Raw genomic sequence first — 25,329 nt, 5'->3', positions numbered from 1 at the left:
TATTATAATGCTCTGCCTGGAGTTGCGGAGGCAGGTTCAGTCGTGGCTTTTTCAAAAGAGAATTGAACAACATCTGACGAGAACATTTGCAGGACTATGGGGAGTGGGACATGGAGAGTTCCATTTGCAGAGGAGCTGGCTGAGGCACATGAAAACTCATTCTTCTGGAACCAGTCTGAGATCCTGTTCCTTGCTTTTGTACTCTAAACCCCTATTTCTAAAGCCCAGGGTCCTATATGTTTTATTAACAATGCTCTCAACCTGGCCTGCTTCTACAAACTATTTAGAATTGTACCTTTGATATTGTCTCTCCTCATTCTTCCTACCAAATGAAGCACTTAGTTCAGGTTATTGACCAAAAATGTTAATGTTTCTCTCACAGATGCCCCATGATATCCTAAGAATTTCCAGCATTTTCTGCTTTCATTTTACATTTCCAGCATCTGCTGCATTTTGTATATGTCGGAGTACTGCTCACCCGATGCCTGTATCTATGTTTTTGCATTGTGTATTTATGCATTTCCTATGTTTTTTCATGTATAGAATGATCTGTCTGGACTGTATACCGAACAATACTTTTCACTGTACCTCGGTGCACATGACAAATCAAATTCAGCACTGAACCAGGGAACTCCACCATAAACCTCCGTTCAATCCATAAACAATCTTTCACACAACTCTGCTTTCTATCCCTTAATCAATTTTTATATCCATCCTTCTATGGCCCCTTTTATTCCATGGGCTTCAATTTTTTTAGCAAGTCTAATAAATGGTACAGTATTTAACATAAGCCTCTTGAAAGTCTGTATACATAATAGATCCAAGTGTCGGGTGTAATATTTTATTTGGATATACAAACTTTTGCCGTATATTGTTTTGATATAGCATATTAAACATGTAAATCCCCCATGTTTACAGTAATCTATACCAAACTAGATAATGGAATACAGCCGAGGACACCTTGGGTCATCTTCAGTGTCTCGAGTCCAAGTTAAATCCACCAAGCCACGAGAGTACATCTCCCAACACCTTTACTTCTGGTCACTAGAAGCAGAATGCCATGTGAAAAATGGTGGAAACTGATTCTGCATTTCAGACGTTAGCCTAATCTTGTCACCTTTTTAAGGTTTCTCTGTTCAATACATTCTCCATTATACTTCTACATGGTAACCTCATATAACTAATTTACATTTGTAGACCGTAAAGTCACGTGATACACTTGTCTAAGGGTCCCGGATGAGAACCCCAATCACGTTTTAAATTTGTAAAACTGTGTAAAAGGATACTTCCTTCCAGGAGTGATTCCATGCACAAATAGGGGTGTGGTATGTTACAATAAACATTATTAACACAGTATTAAACTACCTTAACATCCACAGAAATATGGCTTACAATTACCAGTTATACAATGCTGAATAATCAAATTACCTTTTTAACTCCTAACTGCTACATTTAACTCCAATCAAGCAAAACCCTTCATAGGTAAAAAAAAAACATTTTAAAATAAAGTTAGCATACACAGGATCAGTTGTCTATCTTTGGATCAAGAGAGAGAGATCAGATTAATACTTAATCTCTTGCAGCCTTCTGCAAAAACTGTTCTTCAGCTCATAGCTTCCAGAGAACTAACAACAAATTGACTGCTTCAACCCTGGTTCCCCCCCATTACTCCAGCATCTCTAGCCCACTCTAATCCCATGACCTAATTATTTAAGTTTCAACAATGTCCCTAATTATCTGCTCCCCAGAAATCATAACAAAAACCCTTGTTAACATAAGAATGGTTGGAAATAATGATGATCTCACTTTTAGGACATCTTAATTGCACCTCCTGCAGTCACAATATCTTTCTTTTAAACCAGGATTTAAAAAAAACTACTGCAACAGATATATACACACCAAAGATATACACTTGACCATCTCCAGATGTAGGAACTCCATTAGGTCACCAATCACTGGGTAGGAGTAGAAGACCTTCACCCAAGCAAAACCCGCCTCCAGGCTATTAACGAGGTGAAGGTAAATGTCCCTGCATTAGCCTTGGTTACCATTACTGTACTGAGCTTTGAATGACACTGACTTTGGAAGCATCGTAAACTGTTTTGGAGAAGGTGATTGAAAGAAGTGAAAAATAGAAAATACTTAGCTCAACATAAACTAAACACCTAACTGATATTTTTAGGAAAGTAAGCTTCCACAGTCGGATCTTGCCAGAGAATTCTATGTGGATGGCAGAAACAGAGCTTAAAAGTCTGGAGATATGTCATCCACAGGTATGGGACACTTATCAGCATTCAGTGTAACTCTTTTATGTGTATTAAAACTCATGTTATAACATCATTAAATCTGCTTAATGAGCTACAGCTGCACATATCTCCGTCACCTTTTTCCAATCTATCCTACAGTGTTTTGTCTACATTAAAGGCACTCTAGAAATGAAAATGTTCTTGAACTAATTTTAGCAGAGGATGAATGATTTTCATAATGAAAACTGCCATCTAGAGGGTCTCTGGTTGTGAATCCCTTGGGTCTTGACATCTCTGGGCAAGATACAGAAATCGCTTAGTAGTGTAGAACTTGAGTATTCCTGAAAAGTGTGACATGCTGAAGCTTTTCGCCTTGCACTCATCAGGAGAGACGCAAGCATTCTAAATTTCAACGGGAGCAACAATTTGTACTGCATGGGAAAAAGGCAAGTCAACTTGGATTACTCAAGGCTTTACCATGGGACTCCATCAAGGAGCTATTGTTATTCACACTTTGTTTAATTCAAAAAAGATGTCATGTCTGGAGATATTCCTTTTGCCTGCAAGCCACCAATCAGCACCCTTTTCTCTTCAAGTATATATTGTTGCTCCCTTTGAAATTTAGTATTCTTGTGTCTGTCTTGATGAGTACAAGATGAAAAGTTTCAAGAGTATGTCTCTGAGTTTTAGTGTTACTGAAAATTATTCTCCTTCTTTAGCTGTTGGGCAATTTCTGAGTAGTTTAGAGCAGGGGATGGGTTTAGCTCAGTTCGCTGGACAGCTGGTTTGTGATGATGAGCGAGGCAATAATATGGATTGAATTCTTGTACCAGCTGAGATTATCCATGAAGGCCCCATCTTCTCAACCTTGCCCCTCACCTGATGCACTTTCCATGGTAACGCCCTGACCAACCAGAGCTGACTGGCCAACTGATCTGTACCCTTTTCTCATGCAGTATAAATTATTGTTCATTTGAATTTTGATATTCTTGCATCTATTCTGATGAGTGTAAGATGCAAAGAATGAACTCTTTCCTTACAATTTCTTTCCCCCTGCCAGCAGTGATTCGTACTTGCTCAAATTCAGGTCATGCTGGTAGCTTGCCAGTATTTGGCATGTATGCGTATTTGCAGTGAGAAAATTAAATTAAACGTGTATGTCCAAGGATGTACACTTGCCAACTTGGTTTTCTGATCAGCATTGAGAACCCAAGCTGATGCTCCTTCTCCATCGCTGTATTGCTCCAACAACTCTGCTGATTGGATTTGCAGACTGAGGAAAAACAAAGGATTGATCCAAAGTTATTTCTGTGCCCCAGATGGATGCTTTGTTTTACAAGGTGACCAATTGAAGGGAGAGACTCCAGTTTTCTGTTTTGGTAACATGTAACATCTTAAATTCTAATGCATTGTGCAGCATGAGTCGTTATACATATCTGATCCTTACCTTCAAAGCAATTTTATAAAATCCTTTATTCTTGGGCAACACGGTGGCGCAGTGATTAGCACTGCTGCCTCACGGCCCCGAGGTCCCAGGTTTGATCCCAGCTCTGTGTCACTGACCGTGTGGTGTTTGCACATTCTCCCCGTGTTTGCGTGGGTTTCGCGCCCACAACCCACAAGATGTGCAGGGTAGGTGGATTGGCCACGCTAATTGCCCCTTAATTGGAAAACATGAATTGGGTGCTCTAAACTTATATATATTTTTTAAATCCTTTATTCTATGCTGGTCATAGATGGAGATAACCTGGGAGCACTGTTCTAAGATTGACATCCCTGGGAGCACTGGTCCAAGATTGACGTCCCTGGGAGCACTGGTCCAAGATTAACATCCCTAGGAGCACTGGTTGAGGATTGACATCCCTGGGCGTGCTGGTTGAAAATTGGGGGAGCATGGTGAGGATGGGGAGACCCTGGAAACATGGTGAGGATGGGGAGACCCTGGAAACATGGTGAGGATGGGGAGACCCTGGAAACACTGGCCGGGGTTTAGGGAGGCCCTGGGAACACTGGCCAGGGTTTAGGGAGGCCCTGGGAACACTGACTGGGGATTAGGGAGGCCCTGGGAACACTAACTGGGGATCAGGGAGGCCCTGGGAACGCTAACTGGGGATCAGGGAGGCCCTGGGAACACTAACTAGGGATTAGGGAGGCCCCGGGAACACTGACTGGGGATTAGGGAGGCCCTGGGAACACTGACTGGGGATTAGGGAGGCCCTGAGAGCACTGGCCGGGGATTAGGGAGGTCCTGAGAGCACTGGCCAGGGTCTATGGGACCCCTTGGTAAGGGATTGGGACAATTTGGGGACCCCAGATGATAAGTGGGATGCCTCGCAAGATAATGGACGCAATTTCACGACCACATTGCAGCCAGCGGGGATCCGGGCGCAATGGGTGAATCACGCGAGAAACCCAAATTGGGCTCCTCGCCAGGCCGATTGTGAGTTACCCGACTCGCTCTTCCTGGCGTGATCTGGATCTCGCTCTAGCTGGCGAGATGCAGATCTACATGTTTAAATGAGTCATTAGGATAATTTAAATACTCAGACACTGGGTTCACCTGGTGGTCAGGGACCGGGCAGGATAGTTCGCTGGGCACCTTGGCACTGCCGGGGGTGGGGGACGACGGACAGACTCCTTGAGGCCCAAAGAAGAAGTAAATATAATTGAATAACTGGCCGAATCCCGGCGCTGCAGCCGCCGAGAAACAGCCGGCTAAACATGCCCCAATCCGGACTTCAACCTTGTCTGCTGAATTGCAACCAAAGTCCTATTAACAGGTACACCTCTCGAGTTAGTTAATCACGCCACTATCTTTTATTGCAGTTGTACTAACCCGGGAGTTAAAGGTTGTTTTGGTTCCACTGCGTTTGACTTGATCATGAAGTCCTGCCTTCTCAACCTTGTCCCTCATGTGAGGTGTGGTGGTCCTCAGATTAAATCATCACCAGTCAGATCTCCCCTCAAAGGGAAAAGCAGCCTATGGTCATCTGGGACTATGGTGACTATCTTTTTTGACTTGAACTGACACTGCATTAAGGAGAAATGATATCTTGGAAGGAACATTAAATGAAGATTTGTAGGTAGAACTTAGGAATAAAAAAGGGACAGCTGCATTGCTAGGTGTTTATTATTGACCCCAGATAGTCAGCGGGAAATTCAGTGCAATTTGCGGAAGGGTGTAAAAATAATGAGGGTAATTATATTAGGTGATTTTAACTTTCCCAAAATTAATTGGAGTAGAGTTCTTAAAATGTATACATTTTAAGAACTCGTTAGCTCAATATGTAGAGGATCCAACAAGGGACGGTGCAGTGCCTGACCTAATTCTGGGGAATGAAGCCGGACAAGTGGTTGATGTGTTGGTGGGGGAGCATTTTAGTGGTAGTGACCACAACATGGTACAATTTAAAATTTGTTATGGACAAAGAAATAGACGAGTTGTAAAAAAGGATTTTGGATTCAGTGAGAGTGGATTTTAACAAAATAACGCAGGATCTGGCCAAGGTTGACTGAAAAGAGTTACTTGTGGGGAAACCTAGAGAAGAGCAGTGGGGAGATGTTCAAAGATAAAATGGGGAGCGTACAGGCCCAATATATTCCCTCCAGGGTAATAGGAAGGTGTAACAAACCCCATTAAGGAACATGGGGAAATCTGTGGGTGGAGCCAGAGGATATCGGTAGGGTGTTGGACGAGTACTTCACATCTGTTTGGAATGAGGGGGTAGTTATGGAACTCTGGGAGAGAGATTGTGAAGTTCTTGAGCAAGTTGTCGTGGGGGCGACAAGATATTGGAGCTATTGGCAGGCTTAAAAGTGGACAAATCTCCAGGTCCGGATGAATTGTGTCCCAGGCTACTATGGGAGGTGAGGGAGGAGATTGCCGGGGGCTCTGGCCCAAATTTTTAATTCCTTTCTTGCCGGGGGGAGGTGCCAGAGACTGGGGAACAGCTAATGTGGTCTCCCTTATTTTAAGAAAGGTTGTAGAGACAAGCCAGGGAACTACAGACCAGTGAGTCTCACGTCAGTGGTTGTGAAACTATTGGAGAAGATTCTGAAGGAGAGAATTCATCTCCACTTGGAGAGACAAGGTTTGACCTGGGATAGCCAGCATGGCTTTGTCAGAGGGATGTCATGCCGAACAAATTTGATTGAACGTTTTGAGTATGTAACCAAGTGTATAGATGAGGGTGGTGCAGTTGCTGTAGTTTACATGGATTTCAGCAAAGTCTTTGACAAGGTCCCACATGGGAGACTTATTAAGAAGGCAAATGCACATGGGATAGAGGATGATTTGTAAGTGGATTCATAATTGGCTTAGCGTTAGGAGACATCAGGTGATGATAGACGGCTGCTTTAGTGACTGGAAGCCAGTGACCAGTGGTGTACCACAGGGATCCGTGCTGGAACCCCTATTGTTTGTCATTTATATCCATGACATGGATGACTGTGGAGCGTAGGATCAGTAATTTTGCAGAAGACACAAAGATTGGCCGGGTGGTTAACAGTGAGGTTGAGTGCCTTGGGTTACAGGAAGATATAGACGGGATGGTCAAATGTGCAGATAAGTGGCAGATGGAATTTAACCCTGAAAAGTGTGAGGTGATACACTTTGGAAGAAGTAATTTAACAAGGAAGTATACAATGAGAGTTCTGACACTGGGAAGTTCAGAAGAATAAAGGGACCTTGTCCATAAATCTCTGAAGGTAGAAGGGCAGATTAAAAGGTTTATGGGACACTCGCTTTTACCAATCGGGGCATAAATTACAAAAGCAGGGATGTCATGATGGCGCAGTATAGAACTTTGGTGAGGCCACAGCTGGAGTACTGTGTGCAATCCTGGTCGCCACATTATAGGAAAGATGCAAAGGCGATTCACCAGAATGTTGCTTGGGATGAAATATTTAAGTTATAAACAGATGTTGGATAGGCTTGAGTTTTTTCTGGGGCAGCAAAGACTGAAGGGTGACCTGTTTGCGGTATACAAGATTGAGGGGCATGGACAGGGTGGATAGGGAGCTGGTGTTTCTCTTAATTGAAGGATCAGTTACGAGGGGACACAAGTTCAAAGTGTGGGGTGGGAGGTTTAGGGGGGATTTAAGGAAAAACTTTTATTCAGAGAGTGTTGACGGTCTGGAATGCACTGCCTGGGAGAGTGGTAGAGGTGGAAGCCTCACATCCTTTAAAAAGGATCTGGATAAGTACTTGGCACTCCATAACATTCAAGGCTATGGGCCAAGTGCTGGCAAGTGGGATTAGGTGGCTAGGTGGTCTTTCATGCATCGGTGCAGACTCATTGGGCCAAAGGACCTCTTTTGCACTGTAGTATTCTGTGATTCTGGGTGGTGCTTAGTTTACATATTCTAGCATGAGCACTGACATTACCTTGAACTGGGTTCAGAATCAGGTTAAAGTCCAACAGGTTTGTTTCGAATCACTAGCTTTCGGAGGCACTCACCTGAGGAAGGAGCTGCGCTCCAAAAGCTAGTGATTCCAAACAAACCTGTTGGACTTTAACCTGGTGTTGGAAGACTTCTTACTGTGCCTACCCCAGTCCAACACTGGCATCTCCACATTATGGGTTCAGAATAACTTCACATCAAGTGGAAAAATTGTGGAGGAATTGTTGCAAGTAGTACAACAAGGCAGTCAACACTCACTTTATAGCATGTTCCGTTTTTAGTTCAAATTCCCAGCATCTGGATATTTTGCTTTTATTTTTGTGTACCTCTTAGTATTTTATATATCTCAACACGGATTCCCCTTAAATTGCCCCTTTCCAGACTACTGCTTGAGCTTCTGGTTTTGTTCTCCTTTATATTTGACATTTATCTTGTTGCACCGCTGTAGGCTATTCAATTCTGGTAGTTTGTCTGTGAAGTAATGTCAGTATGAATAGAACTGCTTCAACTATAAAGAAATAAAGGTGCATGTACAACTTTTCATGGCCTTGGAACATCCTAATATGCTTCAGAGCCAGTCATTGAATGGTTGCAGCACAGAAGGCCATTCGGCCCATTGAATCCACACTCGTTCTCCACAAGAGCACTTTAGTCTCACTCCCTGCCCTTTCACCGTAACTGCAAATGATTTACCTTCTCCAAGAACAAATTAAAGATTATTTTCAGAGTCTCTGGAATATCTCTTGCAGGCTTTTCTGGAATTGTGGTCTCCTCCTTAACATCCATCAGTAACCAAGTAACTTCTTGAGAAATGTCATTGATCTAGTTCTTCTAGACCATTGCTGTAAGCGTTTGAGTTGTGTTATGCAGGTAACTATTGCAGAGTGCTACATTGCTACAGCCATTTAAAAATAATGTTTAATTCATTTAAATTATTTAAAATTCAATTTCCTTTCTGCTTATTTAAATGTTTCCTTTCATACTGAAGTGTTTGATTATAATTGACATGTAGATCTATTATTGCCAGTGCACCGTATAGGTGAACAATAATACAACTTGTCCTTTTTTAAAATCAGGAACGGAATATTTTCAACAAAATCTTTGGTGGGTTTCTGATGAGGAAAGCCTTTGAGCTGGCATGGGCAAATGCTTGTATCTATGGGTAAGAACCTTTTAATTTGTGTAATTTGAATTTAGAGTCTGATAATTCATACTCTTTCATTCTACTTTACCGATTGATACATTCATTACAGGATTCCTCTTCCATTATTGATATATTTTTTTAATGTTTCACTTTCTATTTTACTGATGTGAACCTGTTTCTCCAAAGCCCTGCTTTTGGGCATTAGTGAGTCAATCAAAGGGGCTGCAGTGATACAAGTGCTTCTGGGATGCAAGGTTTTTCTGTTTTCCCTCCACTCATTTAATTTTGGCCCTACATTATCAGTAGACTTTCAAAAAGTCTTTCTGAGCAGATTTCACTCTTTGGTTGCATGCTCTTTTTAAAAATAAATTTAGAATATCCAATTAATTTTTTCCAATTAAGGGGCAATTTAACGTGGCCAATCCACCTAACCTGCACATCTTTGGGTTGTGGGGGTTAAACCCATGCAGATACGGGGAGAATGTGCAAACTCCTCACAGACAGTGACCCAGGGCCGGGATTCGAACCCGTATCCTCAGCGCCGTAGGCAGCAATGCTAACCACTGTGCCACCGTGCCGCCTGACAGCTTACAATGCTGAGTTATCGTTGTCCTCAGGTGCCAGGATAACCAGTGCAGTGCTCTTGAAGTGTCTGGTGTTTCATGTTGTTCATTCAGTGGCGTCACAGATGTGTTTCTCCAAACAACTGGTTGAGTGATCTTGATCCAGGCTTTGGAATAGCTCTTCCTCTCAGCTACAGATAGTGTGTGGCAGTGGAGAAACTAGAGCAGGGAGGAAATGAAGGGAGCAAAGTGGACTAGTATGTCTTTAATTGAATTTTAAAAGATCTTCTTGCTGTGTTTTATATCTGGAACTTTCACAAATTGCTTTCAGGGGTTCAAGACCTTACCCAGTAGCTGTAGATGACATCTTGTTTCAGAAACCCGTTGAGATTGGTTCCCTGCTGTACCTTTCATCACAGGTACTGTATGTGTTTACTATATGAAGTGTCAGTATTAGTTTAAAGTTTAATGAATGGTTCAATAATTCACTCCATTTTAGTTGATCCTGTTAGAAAAACCCAGTGCTGGGTTTTGGTCCATGTAGTAAGTCCTGAGAGCGAGGGGTTAAAGCATCAGTGAAATTACGCAGTACATGTTTTGATTTTGTTTTGTTTTGCCAGTAACCAAGACTTAATGCGAAAAAAATTTTGTAATAAAATAGTTTTTTTTTGGAAAACCATCATTCATAATCATATTGTGAAACGTTCCTAATCAGTGCCTTGTTTGTAACCTCACCAACACTGTTGCCCATTGGAAACCTAACTCTATTGGATGCTGGAACTGTTCTCCATCATTTCCCACAGTCATATCTCTGAGCTATCAGCTACCTTAAATGGCCAACCCTGGCCAGAAAGTAGGTTACAACTTCATTAGCATCACTACCATTCTGTGCACATGCTATATGGACTACGGGTCCCCAACTCATGGCTTCCTGAAGGGGGAATATCCACCACATTTATGTGGCAGTTCCTGAGCCAGGCATTCAGCTCTTTTGTCCAATTTTGAACCAAAGCGGTAATGAGGTCAGGAGCTGAGTGACCCTGGCGGAACCCAAACTGAGCGTCCGTGAGCAGCTTATTGCTGAGTAAGTGCCGCTTGATAGCATTGTTGATGACTCCTTCCATCACTTTGCTGATGATGGAGAGTAGACTGATAGGGCAGTAATTGGATGTGTTGGATTTGTACTGTTCCTTGTGTACAGGACCGAATAATAATCTAATAATAATAATCTTTATTGTCACAAGCACGCTTACATTGCAATGAAGTTACTGTGAAACATCCCTAGTCGCCACATTCCGACGCCTGCTCGGGTACACAGAGGGAGAATTCAGAATGTCTAAATTCACCGAACAGCACGTCTTTCGGGACTTGTGGGAGGAAAGCACAGTACTCGGAGGAAACCCATGCAGACACGGGGAGAATGTGCAGACTCCGCATGGACAGTGACCCAGCCGGGAACCGAACCTGGGACCCTGCCGCTGTGAATCCACAGTGCTAACCACTGTGCTACCGTGCTGCCCCACCTGGGCAATTTTCCACATTACTGGATATTTGCCGGTGATGTAGCTGTACTGGAACAGCTTGGCTAGGGGTGCAGCAAGGTCTGGAGCACAAATCTTCAGTATTATTGAACAAAGAACAATACAGCACAGGAACAGGCCCTTTGGCCCTCCAAGCCGTACCGGTCATGATACCAACCTTGGCCAAAACCCGCTGGAATATTGTCAGGGCCCATACCTTTTGCAGTATCCAGTGCCTTCAGCCGTTTCTCGATATCACGTGGAGTGAATCATATTGGCTGAAAACTGCTGGGGACTCCGGAGGAGACTGAGATGGACCATCAACTCAGCACTTCGTCTTGTGTGCAAAAGCCTGAGCCGTCTTAATTGCTGGCATGGTTTTGAGGAGCTACATCAGGGCTATTTTCACCATCTGCTTATCTTCCCTGTTAGCTGCTAACTTCTGAATTTATTCGGAGTCGTGACGCGAGAGCATCAATGTTGATTCAGGGCGGCAGGAGTGGCTGTTATTCAGCTGCTCCCAAGTGGGGCAGCAATTCCCTTTTGGCTGGGGTGCATGCAGGCATCCCTCTTTGCTGTTTCCTGCTACTTTACAAGACATCCTTCATAAGGGACTCGAGGAGAGCCACTGCCACATGTCTTCAGGCTCGAACAGGTTGATATTAAGAAGGAAGATGTGCTGGAAATTTTGAAAAGCACCAGGATAGATAAGTCCCCTCTGCCAGACGGGATATACCCAAGGTTACTATGGGAAGGGAGGGAGGAGATTTGCTACGCCATTGGCGATGATCTTTGCGTTCTCACTCTCCACTGGAGTAGTACCAGATGATTGGAGGGAGACGAATGTTGTTCCCTTTTTCAAGAAAGGGAACAGGGAAATCCCTGGGAATTACAGACCCATCTGTCTTGCGTCTGTGGTGAGAAAAATACTGGAAAGGATTCTGAGAGATAGGATTTATGATTATTTAGAGAAACATAGTTTGATTGAAGATAGTCAGCATGGCTTTGTAAGGGGCAGGTCATTCCTTGAGGATTCCATTGAATTCTTTGAGAATGTGACCAGACACATTGATGAAGATCGGGCAGTAGATGTGTATATGGATTTCAATAAGGCATTTGATAAGGTTCCCCGTGGTAGGCTAATTCAGAACATCAGGGGGCATGAGATACAGGGAAATTTGGCTGGCTGGATACAGAATTGGCTGGCCGAAAGAAGACAGCGAGAGGTAGTGGATGGGTAGTATTCTGCCTGGAGGTCGGTGACCAGTGGTGTCCCACAGGGATCTGTTCTGGGATCTCTGCTCTTTGTGGTTCTTACAAATGACTTGGATGAGGAAGTGGAAGGGTGGGTTAGTAAGTTTGCTGATGACACAAAGGTTGGTCGAATTGTAGATAGTGTCGAGGACTGTTGCAGGTTACAACAGGACATTAACAGGATGCAGAGCTAGGCTGCGAAGTGGCAGATGATGTTTAACCTAGATAAATGTGAAGTAATTCATGGTCGAATTTGAATGCTCAATACAGGGTAAAAGGCAGGATTCTTAGAAATGTGGCGGAACAGAGGAATGTTGGGGTCCATGTACATATGGTGTGTTGGCTTTCATTAACAGGGAGATTGAGTTTAAGAGCCGTGAGGTTTTGCTGCAGCTTTATAAAACCCTGGTTAGACCACACTTGGAATATTGTGTCCAGTTCTGGTCACCTCATCATAGGAAGCATGTGGATGCTTTAGAGGGTGCAGAGGAGATTTACGAGGATGCTGCCTGGACTGGAGGGCGTGTCTTATGAAGAAAGGTTGAGGGAGTTAGGGCTTTTCTCACTGGAGCCAAGAAGGAAGAGAAGTGACTTGATAGAGGTGTACAAGGTGATGAGAGGCATGGATAGAGTGGATAGCCAGATACCGTTCCCCAGGGTGGAAATGACTGTCACGAGGGGACATAATTTTAAGGTGATTGGAGGAAGGTATAGGGGAGATGTCAGAGGTAGGTTCTTTGCACAGAGAGTGGTGGGTGCGTGGAATGCACTGCCAGCAGAGGTGGTGGAGTCAGAGTCATTAGGGACATTTAAGTGACTCTTGGACAGCAGTACAGTGAAGGGGTGTAGGTTAGGTTGATCGTAGATTAGGATAAGTGGTCGTCACAACATCGTGGGCCGAAGGGCCTGTACTGTGCTGTACTGTTCCATGTTCTATACTCATTTTCCCTGTGTTCTTCCAGGAGTGGTTCACTTCCTGGGGCTCAGCACAGGGTGCATGTTTTTCTTAAGCTCCAAGGAACAAATTTGGTTTCTTCCAGTTTGAGAAATGGAATAAAGTTGGTGGAGTTTTTGAGGAAGGGAAGGATACAGTTAATGATGGTTCCTGTGTATCTACTGTGAACCGACCGACTGCCCTTCCACAGATTCCAGTGTGGTTTAGACTATGCGCAAAATTTAATGGAATATTGGAATATTTTTAAAGTTAATTTGTGGCTGGCTTTTCAGGGAGTTTCCTGCCGGATCTGTCAGCGAGTATCACCACTATCCAATGATACTTAGTCACTTTTTTGGGCCCTGGGAAGTTTCTCACTGGTTTAGCCCACACTTCAAATGTTTTTTTAGCACTGGGGAGTTGAACTCAGAAATCGGGCTGCCATTTTGAAAGGGTGCCCCAATCTCTAAGTGAGCTCGTGGGCCCCCTTACAGCACCCACCCCCTCCAGAACCCCACCCGTCAACCCCCAACCCCCAACCTCCCAGAGGCCCCTGCTCACCTGCCCTGCATCCCACCCACACATTTAATACCCTCCTTTCATGGGCATGGCCCCCCCTAGGGCCCTGACCCTTGACAGTGTCACCCGGGGACCCTTGCACTGTCATCCTGACACCTAGGCAGGGCTCCTGCCAGCTTGGTAGTGCCACCTGGACACCATGGCATTGGCGTGCCACAGTGCCAGCTGGGCAGTGCCAAGGTGCCCACATTCCAGGGGAAAGGCTAAGGAGCCACCCTGCACTATCCCTGACCACACCGATGGTCCAGGAGCCCTCTTGGGTGCCATTCCAGCTGGTCCACGCTCTTGTGGACACAGGGAGAAAGTCCAAACTCCCCACAGACACCCAAGGCAGGCATTGAACCCGGGTCCCTGGCACTGAGGCTGCTGTGCCACCCCGGAAATTTGTTCTTGCGGAGATCTCCCCTATAGAAAAGGTTATAAGAGATAGGGTTTATAATCATCTTGAAAAGAACAAGTTGATTAGTGATAGTCAACACGGTTTTGTGGGGCAGCCAATGTGTCAATGGTGCGTAAATGGGTGATGGAGGGGGGAGGGGCGGTGTGGAAAAGAATGGAGATGGCGTCATGTAGAGGTACGAGCCTGGGTGCCATGGTAACGGCACCGTTGCCGCTCTCCCCTAAGAGGTTTACCACGAGCCCGGTGGTGGCGGCGACCCTAAGAATCTGGGGACAGTGGAGACGGCATCGGGGGGAAACAGGGGGCTCGATGGAGGCTCCACTGGGTGGCAACCATCGGTTCATCCCGGGGAACACGGATGGGGGATTCAGGGGGTGGCAAAGGGCGGGCATCAGCAAATTGAGGGACCTGTTTATTGGCGGGAGGTTTGCGGGCCTGGGGGAACTGGAAGATAAATTTGGCCTTCCCCAGGGGAACATGTTCAGATACCTGCAGGTAAAGGCGTTTGCTCGGCGACAGGTAGAGGGATTCCCTTTGCTGCCCTCGCAGGGGACGATGGACAGAGTGCTTTCGGGGGTGTGGGTAGGAGAGGGGAAGGTGTCTTGACATCTATAAAGTAATGCAGGACGTGGAGGAGTCGTCAGTGGAGGAGCTGAAGGCTAAATGGGAGGAGGAACTCGGGGAGCAGATAGAGGACGGGACTTGGGCGGAGGCCTTGGAGAGAGTCAACTCTTCCTCCTCATGTGCGAGGCTTAGTCTCATCCAATTTAAGGTGCTGCACCGGGCCCACATGTCCGGGACTAGGATGAGTAGGTTCTTCGGGGGTGAGGACAGGTGCACCAGATGTTCGGGGAGTCCTGCGAACCACGCCCATATGTTCTGGGCATGCCCAGCACTGGAAGAATTCTGGAAGGGGGTGGCGGGGACGGTGTCGAGGGTGGTTGGATCCAGGGTCAAACCAGGGTGGGGACTCGCGATTTTTGGAGTTGCGGTAGAGCCGGGAGTGCAGGAGGCGAAAGAGGCCGGTGTCCTGGCCTTTGCGTCCCTAGTAGCCCGTCGAAGGATTCTGTTACAATGGAAGGATGCAAGGCCCCCAAGCGTGGAGACCTGGATCAGTGACATGGCGGGATTTATAAAATTGGAAAAGGTCAAATTTGCCCTGAGAGGATCAATACAAGGGTTCTATAAACGATGGCAGCCTTTTCTGGAATCCCTGGCTCAGAGATAGGTAACTGGGTCAATAGCAGCAGCAACCCGGGGGGGGGGGGGGGTGCATTATTGTAGTGTTTATTCTGTAACTTTATAGTGTGTTAATTTGCGTTGTTGTTAAAATGCTGGGTTGTTCATGGGGATGGGGCGAATGTATATGATTGTTAATATTATTGTTATTTTCGGTATTTTACTAAGGTGCGTCAACGTTGTATAAAATCAAAATTTCTCAATAAAAATTATTTTTTAAAAAAACACAGTTTTGTGAAGGGTAGGTCATGACTCACAAACCTTATTGAGTTTTTTGAGAAGGTGACCAAACAGGTGGATGAGGGTAAAGCGGTTGATGTGGTGTATATGGATTTCAGTAAGGCGTTTGATAAGGTTCCCCACGGTAGGCTATTGCAGAAAATAAGGAAGTATGGGATTGAAGGTGATTTAGCGGTTTGGATCAGTAATTGGCTAGCTGAAAGAAGACAGAGGGTGGTGGTTGATGGCAAATGTTCATCCTGGTGTTCAGTTACTAGTGGTGTACCGCAAGGATCTGTTTTGGGGCCACTGCTGTTTGTCATTTTTATAAATGACCTGGAAGAGGGTGTAGAAGGATGGGTTAGTAAATTTGCAGATGACACGAAGGTCGGTGGAGTTGTGGATAGTGCTGAAGGATGTTATAGGATACAGAGGGACATAGATAAGCTGCAGAGCTGGGCTGAGAGGTGGCAGATGGAGTTTAATGCGGAAAAGTGTGAGGTGGTTCACTTTGGAAGGAGTAACAGGAATGCAGAGTACTGGGCTAATGGCAAGATTCTTGGTAGTGTAGATGAACAGAGAGACCTCGGCATCCAGGTACATAAATCCCTGAAAGTTGCCACCCAGGTTAATAGAGCTGTTAAGAAGGCATATGGTGTGCTAGCCTTTATCAGTAGGGGGATTGAGTTTCGGAGCCACAAGGTCATGCTGCAGCTGTACATAACTCTGGTGCGGCCGCACCTGGAGTACTGCGTGCAGTTCTGGTCACCACATTATAGGAAGGATGTGGAAGCTTTGGAAAAGGTTCAGAGGAGATTTACTAGGATGTTGCTTGGTATGGAGGGAAGGTCTTACGAGGAAAGGCTCAGGGACTTGTTGTTTTCATTAGAGAGGAGAAGGCTGAGAGGTGACTTAATAGAGACATATAAGATAGTCAGAGGGTTAGATAGGGTGGACAGTGAGAGTCTTTTTCCTCGGATGGTGATGACCAACACGAGGGGACATAGCTTTAAATTGAGGGGTGGTAGATATAGGACAGATGTCAGAGGCAGTTTCTTTACTCAGAGAGTAGTAGGGGTGTGGAACGCCCTGCCTGCAACAGTAGTAGACTCGCCAACTTTAAGGGCATTTAAGTGGTCACTGGATAGACATATGGATGAAAATGGAATAGTGTAGGTCAGATAGGCTTCAGATGGTTTCACAGGTCGGCGCAACATCGAGGGCCGAAGGGCCCGTACTGCGCTGTTATGTTCTATGTTCTATATATGCTGTTGAAGTTGCTGGAGATGGTTTGGGTGTGCTGCAGGCTGCATTACAATGTTGGACCACAGTTTATTTGGTGGTTTGTTGATACTTGTGATAGTCAGCTTGCCCTACTTTGAGATGGAGTAGGGGTCATCTGATTATTCGTCTCAGGCTTTCTTTGCTGTAGGTGGCCAGGCTATATGTCTCCACTCCCTCACCGAAAAAAAAACACACCGCACCCTGCAAACTGACGACAGCCCCACCTCTCGATGACTCACCTCCTGGTTTACTTCAAACATCACCAACCACAACATGGAACTGACTCCAGGTTTCAAACTTCCACAGAAAATCTGGACAACCCTCAAATGCTCGAGTACAACCTACAGGCCATACGGCCACTTGTTCCACAAGTAAAACATTTGGAACATCTCAAATTGTGACTGGCCATCCAAGTCTCACCATGGCCCATGTACTGAATTCCTGCCTTGAGAGGTCCATTCCTGGTGGAATCGCAACCATTCGCACTGTGCCAGATGGAGCTGCTGAATGGGTTGTTGGCCTCACTGTCAAACTAAAACTGATTTCCCAAATGAAAAAAACGTCTTCAACTGCAGTTTATGACTGCCTCTTCCTGAATGTAAATAATGTAACACAAGGCACTATCAGGATCAGTTGATCACCTTTCAAGGTAGCTGTAAACAGAATGAATCATGTAACAGTGGTACATCCGGCAGGAAATATGTTTAGCTGTCAATGCATAAAGACTTGAAACAACACTGCAGCCTTTATTGATCCTCCACTCGCTTCAAGCCTTCCACTTTGTGACTCTGTGCTTATTTCATCTAAGCTTTGACATGGTCTACTCTCTAGCCTCATGGGGCTTTACAGCTGCGCTCCCCCAACCCCTTCAGTTTGCAGCATTTACAAATGGCAAGTCTTGGCATCTTCTGTGAATGCTCAGTTTCTCGGTACAGCAATATAATATTTTTCACACAGTCAGCCCTGAGGTTATGCTCCAGAATACCCCTGACCAGTGGGGTGAGAGCTGCTGTTTGTTCAGACATTTTGTTGCTGAAAATTCTGAATGAATGCAAGAGGTTGGAAGGCTAATTTTCGCATCCTGCCCATTGCTCAGGTTATTCAGAATGGAGAGAGAGGTCGGCATCACCTCACCATTTCTAGGTATTGGTGGCTGGCACCAAGGTTCTCCAGTGGAACAGCGTTTTCATAAATCTATCCTGAGCATCTGTTTCATAACAGGGCAACTTACTTAATTGCACACCTAACAGGTTCCTTTCTGCATGGATATTTTCAATTTACTTATTATACGTTTGTCTCCTTTTAATAACCTATTGCAATGACCTTAGGAGATGATGTAGTAACTTGTAAAATTAAGAGCATTGAAGCCTAATAAGATGAACCAGCTGTTTTGAATTTCATTCATGTAATTTCCTTACTCCATAGGTTTGTTACACTGAGAGCAACTACATCCAGGTCAGAGTGCACAGTGAGATGATGGACCCAGTTACACAACAACACAGCACCACCAATATCTTCCATTTCACCTTTGGTTCTGAGAATGAGGTGAAGCAGGTTGTCCCAAAGACCTATGGAGGTAATGATACATTTCTCATTTCAGCCAAGCCTTCTGATCTCGGCGGAGCTTCAGTCGTCTCTTAATCGGTTAAAATTTAACGATAAGGTTCTGGATGTAGCCTTTAACAATTGGGAAGTCCGATTTCCTGTTAATTATGTTGATTACTTGTGAATGCAGCAAGTGAATTCCAATGTTTCCTCTGTAAATGGTGGGGTCTGTATGTTGTATTTTATATTTTCCTCGCGTCTTGACTGTGATAGAGAAATACAAACATGATTCATTAGGTAAGCAAAACTGAACTTTATTTCCGAATTAGAACTGACTGCTAGCAGTAAATGGCTGAGACTTTTGAAGTCGGAAGGCAGTCAAATACAAACTGCTGAGTCCGTCCCAAGTCTGCGATATTACAGAAAAAGAAGGCGATTCTTATACATTATAGGATCAAGATAACATGAATACAACTTGGTCAGGAATTTGATCGAAAGTAAAACATAAGTAATAATCGTTACAATGGCGTCACCTTGCTGACCTTTAGGGGACTGGAGTCTCATATCATTATCTTGTCTTTGTTTTAAGAACTGGACAAACTTGTTTACATACAGGAAGAGACAGTTGTTCAGCTTGTTATGTATTGAGACTACTTTTAGTCTCATGATGAAAACACCTTATCTTAGAATTTCAGAGTCACTCGGTTCTTAGGTCAAGTCGACCTCGGCTGTGTATATCTGTGTATTTTAAATCTGTGCCTTAGGTTATGTGAAAATCCATTTAAATTCAATTGTACTAAGAAGACTTGACTACTTTTCCCATCATGCCATTATTTGCTTCACACAATACCACATGTACTTAAGGGTATAATCTATGTTGCATGTATATCAATGTGCCATCTAGTGGTGGGAGAAAATGCTGGAAATACTAAACATGAAATTAAGTACTGTTGTTTTTCTGAAATAGATCAGGCCTGCTTTATTAATGAGGTATATCGGTCTCCATCATAAATACAAGAAATTATGCTGAAGGATTTTGTTATTCTAATTATTTTTCTGCTCTCTAGTTATTGGTGAAGCTGGCAAGGCCTTATTTATTTCCCCCCATCCATAACAACTTTGTGCCAGCTGATAACTTTAGAGTCAATGCTGCATGTTCCCTAATTTGATCAGTGAATACATCTTGAATGCTTATGTTTATTGACACTTCCTGAATCTCTGACACTACTAGGCAGTAGAGGAGGACTTTCTAGGAGCTCAGATTCAAGCTAAGACCCAACCTGTCCCTGAAGCTTGGGTACAAAATCTACCCTTCAATCAATCCTGTTCCCCCCCACCTCGCCACCCAAATCAGACCACTCCAAAGATTCTTCCTAAGCCCCAGTGTATATGAGCTTACACCAATATAACACCGTATGATGTTCCCAAAAGTATTTAACTTGAGGGGGTTCTGGACCTGGATTGAGAAAGGCAACACAGGTACAAACTTCAGGAATTTCACCATATTAAGTGCCGACTGGAAGCTGATGAACACAAACCAGGAGCTTTCACACAGACCAGTGGAAGAGTGATTTCTGGCTTGTTCTTGTGCACTTCAGGTTGTCCAACACTGATTACCAACCCCATCAACTGCATTCTGAGCATTGGGCTTGTTGATTAGAAATACACACAGTTCATTACCAAATAACCAAAGGGTGGATCTTTAAGTTATGTGATCCTGTGATCAACAAAACAGTTCCTCTTGCTGTTACTTTCTTTCCTGTTGCTGAATTGGAGATGTTGAGCACGTGTCATTAAAAATACATCCATCACTTTGATGTTCTGTTTTCTATTACAGAATCTATGCTTTACTTGGATGGAAAACGACACTTCAAAGCCACCAAAAGCTGAAGTCTGGCAAGCTGCTCCCCACACAATTAAATAGAAAAGATCCGTCTGAAATGTCAGATATCTATTAATATTTGTTTTTGCAGATGTGGGGATTTAAAAAAACAATTTTATACACTCTGACAATATTTAAAGACTTTCCAGTTACTTTACTAACTTTAATAGTATTCGAGTATTGCTGGAAAAAAGACACATTGAACTCAGAACAAAATTTACTTTCCTACCTATCTTTGTCATGAAAAAAATTCTAGCGACCTTACGTTCAATCGCTTCATTAATATCATTTGTAAATGGTTGAGGCTCCAACACTGAATCTGTAGCACACTATTTGCCACATCTTGCACCCCAAAATACTCACTTATGCCTATTCTGTTCGTGAGAAGAGAGTGCTGAATGGTTGGCAACACACTTTGGTTAGAAGCATTGCATCGACCTGATGAGTGCAAGACAAAGCTTTTTTTTCAGCGATACTCATGTACTGCTGCAAAACGACTAACTTTAATAGTACGACAATGCTTAAAAAGTTGTTTTTGTTTACTGCATGCAATATAGGAGAAATGTGTATTTGACTGCTTGATGATTGCCACGACAAAACCTCCAGGATAGAACTGACTGTCGGTGATCACAGCACCCAAGAATCTAATGTCTGACATTCCTCCTCTTTTAACACAGACCTTAACGCAGCATTTGGTGGCAATAACATGTCAGGTGTCCATTCACCATTATCAGCTTTAGTCCTTTCTGACCTGTAGCTGTATTTTTTCATCCCGGCTTCAATGTTATGGAATCTGTCATGTGGTTATCATCCCGAGCTGTAAGGGACTCCATGTTATGTGTGATGCCAGTGCAGTTTAATTTTATTAAATATCTATTACCTGTGCATGGGCAAAATGTCAAGATATTTATTTTATATATTTTCCTTAGAATCAAACATTGCATCAAAACTGTATTACAAGTAATAAAAGCAGAAAATGTTGGAAAAACTCTAGGTCTGGCAGCAAGTGCAGAGGGAAACAGTTAACGTTTTGCGTCTGTATGACTCTTCAGACCTTTGTTACAAGCACGTTGGTTTCTTTAGTCAAGGTGAATTCATAGGAACTCAAACGTAAGCTTAGTGGGGTTTTAGTTTTGTTTTTCTGTATCTACATCCAAATACATTTGCACCAAGTAATTTCTTTGCTAGCTAATTACATATCAGTGTCCTGGGAAAAAGATGTTCCCTGCAGTGCCTATGTCAGTTTATATTTATATGGTGCCATAAGAACCTGTTTAAAATCTGGTGGTTAAAGTATTTTGAGTAGGGTATTTAGGGTTATATGTCTTAATAATTTTGAACAATTGCCTATGGTGCCGACAATAGTTTTAACCTCCTCTGTCTAAAAGCATTGTGTTGTGAAATTCAACTAAAGAGAATCACTGTAAACTTTAGGTCGGGTACTTTAGGCTGTGCGATATACCAACATTTAAATTTGGAGCAAGAATAGGCCATTTAGCCCCTGGAGTCTGCACCTTGTCCAACCTTTCCTTATAATCTAATAATAATCTTTATTAGTGTCACAAGTAGGCTTACATTAACACTGCATTGAAGTTACTGTGAAAATCCCCTAGTCACCACACTCCAGCGCCTGTTCGGGTACACAGAGGGAGAATTCAGAATGTCCAATTCACCTAACAAGCAGGTCTTTCAGAAGATGACCTCCCCCATCAAGGTTTCAGTCGAGTGAACCTTCCCTGAAATGCTTTCAACGTCCCTTCTTAAATAAGACCAAAACTGTACATAATGCTCCAGATGTGGTCTCACCAATGGCCTGTACATTTGTAGCAAATATACCTACTTTTATATTTCATTCTCCTTGCAATAAATGGCAGCATTCCATTTGCTTTCCTAATTATTTGTCGTACTTGCGAACTAACCTTTCGTAATTCAGGACACCCAGATCCCTCTGAACCTCAGTTCTGCAATCCCTCCATTTAAAAAAAAAAGGTTCCTTTTCTATTATTCCTGCCAGGACAAGTTAATTTTCCCACATCAAACTCCATCTGCCAGTTTTTCTGCCCACTCACTCATCTGTGTCCCTTTGCCGATTCCTTGGGTGGGATTCTCAGCCCGCGAGCCCCGAGGCAGCAGGCACAGCCGGCCAGTAGGGTTTTCCATTGTGGCCACCCCACAGCCATCAGGAAACCCGCAGGCGTGGGTGCGTTGCCGGTAAAGTGGAGGATCCCGTCGTCGAAGAATCCGCAGCTTGTGTCCTCTTCACAATTTACTTTCCTGCCTATCTTTTTCTCATCAGCAAATTTAGCAACAATACATTCAGTTGTTTCATCCAGGTCATTGATATAAATTGTAAATGGTTGAGGCCCCAGCACTGATCGCGGTGGCACTCCACTCCACATCTTGCCAACCCAAAAATGACCAAAGTTATGCCTATTCTCTATTTCCTGTTCGTGAACTAATCCTCCATCCATGCTAATATGTTACCTCCTACATCATGAGCTCTTATTTTCCATGGTAGCCTATCATGTGGCATATTGCTAAATTCCATTTGGAAATGTAAGTACATCATATCCACAGGTTCCCCTTTATCCACTCTGTTAATTTCTCAATAAATTAGTCAAATGCCCTGCTATAACCTCCTCCATAGGGGTGATGGATGTTAAGCTAACTAGCCTGCAGTTTCCTGCTTTCTGTCTCCTTCCTTTCTTGAATAGAGAAGTCAGATTTATTATTTTTCCAAATTGGTGGGACCTTTACCTGGTGATTATTATTCTTAAAATTCCTTCCTCCCTTTCACCTCCTGATTTGTAATCAGTTCCAGGATGTTATCTGTGTCCTGTACTGTGAAGACAGATGTGAAATGTCTGTCCATTCATCTGCCATGTCTTTATTTTCCATGATTAATTTCCCATTCTCACTCTCTGGAAAACCAACAGTCACTTTTATTACTCCGTTCCTTTTTTAGAAACATTTTTATATTTCTAGCTAGTTTTTTCTCTTAGTCTAATTTATCTCTCCTTGTTAATCTTTGTCTTTCTTTGCTGTTCTTTATATTCTGTCCAATCCTCTGACTTGCCAATCATCTTTGCGGAATTATGTTTTTTCTTTCAACTTGATACCATCTTTAACTTACTTAGTTAGTCATCGTTGTGACATCTTCCCCAAGTCTTTCTTTCTCATTGGAATGTATATTTTCTAAGTATTATGCAATATCCCCTTAAATGTCTCTGTATCTCTACTGAGCTCTCCTGTCCTGTGGATTCTGCCATGACCCACACTTCTTCACTTCCTCAATATTTTGATCACTGCTCCCTAGGGGTGCCTTCACAATTGGGTCATTAATTAATTTTCATTGCACATTATTGGCCTACGCTCTGGTTGGTGCTAGAAAGTGCTGCTCGAAGGAACTGTTCTGAAAACACTCTGAATTCAACATCCAGGCTACCTTTGCCAATCTGATTGATCCAACCTATACGGAGATTAAAATTATCCACGATTATCACTCTATTGTTCTCAAGCCCCCATGGCTTTCTGTATTCCTTACCTTACAGTTTTTTAAAAAATAATTTTTATTAAGATTTTCACAAAATATAAACAACAAAACACTATTAACCAAACAACCATAGTAAAAACCAAAGAACAAAAACCAACCCCCCCCCCCCAGCAACTACAACAATAAAAAGAAAACAAAAAGGAAAGAGATAACACCCGCCACATCCAACAAACCCATGTACACAATTCTCCCTCCCACCGAACCAAACCCCCCCCCCCCCCCCCCCCCAGGTTGCTGCTGCTGCCGGCCTATTTCCCTACCGTTCCGCCAGGAAGTCCAGGAACGGCTGCCACCGCCTAAAGACCCCTTGCACCGACCCTCTCAGGGCGAATTTCCACCCTCTCCAACTTGATGAACCCCGCCGTGTCATTGATCCAGGCCTCCACGCTTGGGGGCCTCGCATCCTTCCATTGAAGCAAAATCCTCCGCCGGGCTACTAGGGACGCAAAGGCCTGAACACCGGACTCTTTCGCCTCCTGCACTCCCGGCTCCACTGCTACCCCAAATATCGCGAGTCCCCAGCCTGGCTCAACCCTGAATCCTACCACCCTCGACACCGTCCTTGCTACCCCCTTCCAAAAGTCCCCCAACGCTGGGCTAGCCCAGAACATATGGGCATGTTTCGCTGGGCTCCCCGAGCACCAGTACACCTATCCTCGCCCCCAAAGAACCTGCTCATCCTCGTCCCGGTCATGTGAGCCCTATGTAGCACTTTGAACTGTATGAGGCTATGCCTCGCACAAGAAGATGAGGAGTTCACCCTTTCCAGGGCATCCGCCCACATCCCCTCCTCAATCTCCTCACCCAGCTCCTCTTCCCATTTACCCCAGCTCCTCCACCGAGGCCTCATCCACCTCCTGCATAACATGGTACACGTCCAAAATCTTCCCTCCTCCAACCCACACCCCCGAGAGCACCCTGTCCCGAACCCCCCGCGGTGGCAACATAGGGAACCCTGCCACTTGCCCCCTGGCAAACACCCTAACCTGCATGTACCTAAACATGTTCCCCGGGGGGAGCCCAAACTTCCCCTCCAACTCACCCAGGCTCGCAAAACTCCCATCTACAAACAGGTCCCTCAACCTCCTAATACCTGCCCTGTGCCAGCTGAGAAACTCCCCATCGACGCTCCTCGGGACAAACCGGTGGTTCCCCCGTATCGGGGACTCCATCGAGCCCCCCACCTCCCCCCTATGCCATCTCCATTGCCCCCAAATTTTCAGGGTAGCCACCACCACCGGGCACGTAGTATACCTCGTTGGAGGGAGCGGCAACGGCGCCGTTATCAGCGCCTCCAGGCTCGTATTCACACAGGACGCCATCTCCATCCTCTTCCATGCTGCCCCCTCCCTGTCCATTACCCACTTACGCACCATTGCTGCGTTGGCAGCCCAGTAATACCCGCACAGGTTGGGCAACGCCAGCCCACCCTATCCCTGCCCCGCTCCAAAAACACCCTTCTCACCGTCGGGGACCCGTGTGCCCACACAAACCCCGTAATGCTCCTGTTGACCCTCCTAAAAAAGGCCTTCGGGATAAGGATGGGGAGGCACTGGAACAGGAA

At 44.5% G+C, this 25,329-nt stretch overlaps 1 protein-coding gene across 5 annotated transcripts in view; it reads left to right on the top strand.

The window, feature by feature from the left end:
* The window catches only part of LOC119969315 (acyl-coenzyme A thioesterase 9, mitochondrial-like), a 64,984-nt gene extending 43,885 nt beyond the window's left edge, over positions 1-21,099 (top strand). For all 5 annotated transcript variants that reach the window (XM_038802785.1, XM_038802778.1, XM_038802780.1 and 2 more), the window contains 5 exons: positions 2,183-2,273; positions 8,726-8,811; positions 9,688-9,775; positions 18,211-18,361; positions 20,168-21,099. In XM_038802785.1, coding sequence (XP_038658713.1) covers positions 2,183-2,273; positions 8,726-8,811; positions 9,688-9,775; positions 18,211-18,361; positions 20,168-20,220 — 469 coding nt within the window. In that variant the 3' untranslated portion in view covers positions 20,221-21,099. The remainder of the gene's footprint in view (positions 1-2,182; positions 2,274-8,725; positions 8,812-9,687; positions 9,776-18,210; positions 18,362-20,167) is intronic.
* The last annotated feature ends 4,230 nt before the right edge of the window (positions 21,100-25,329 follow it).

The sequence above is a fragment of the Scyliorhinus canicula genome, chromosome 7 (assembly GCF_902713615.1).
Source record: "Scyliorhinus canicula chromosome 7, sScyCan1.1, whole genome shotgun sequence".
NCBI lineage: Eukaryota > Metazoa > Chordata > Chondrichthyes > Carcharhiniformes > Scyliorhinidae > Scyliorhinus > Scyliorhinus canicula.
Note: the sequence above shows the minus strand (reverse complement) of the source record. Positions and strands in the feature narration are given on the sequence as shown.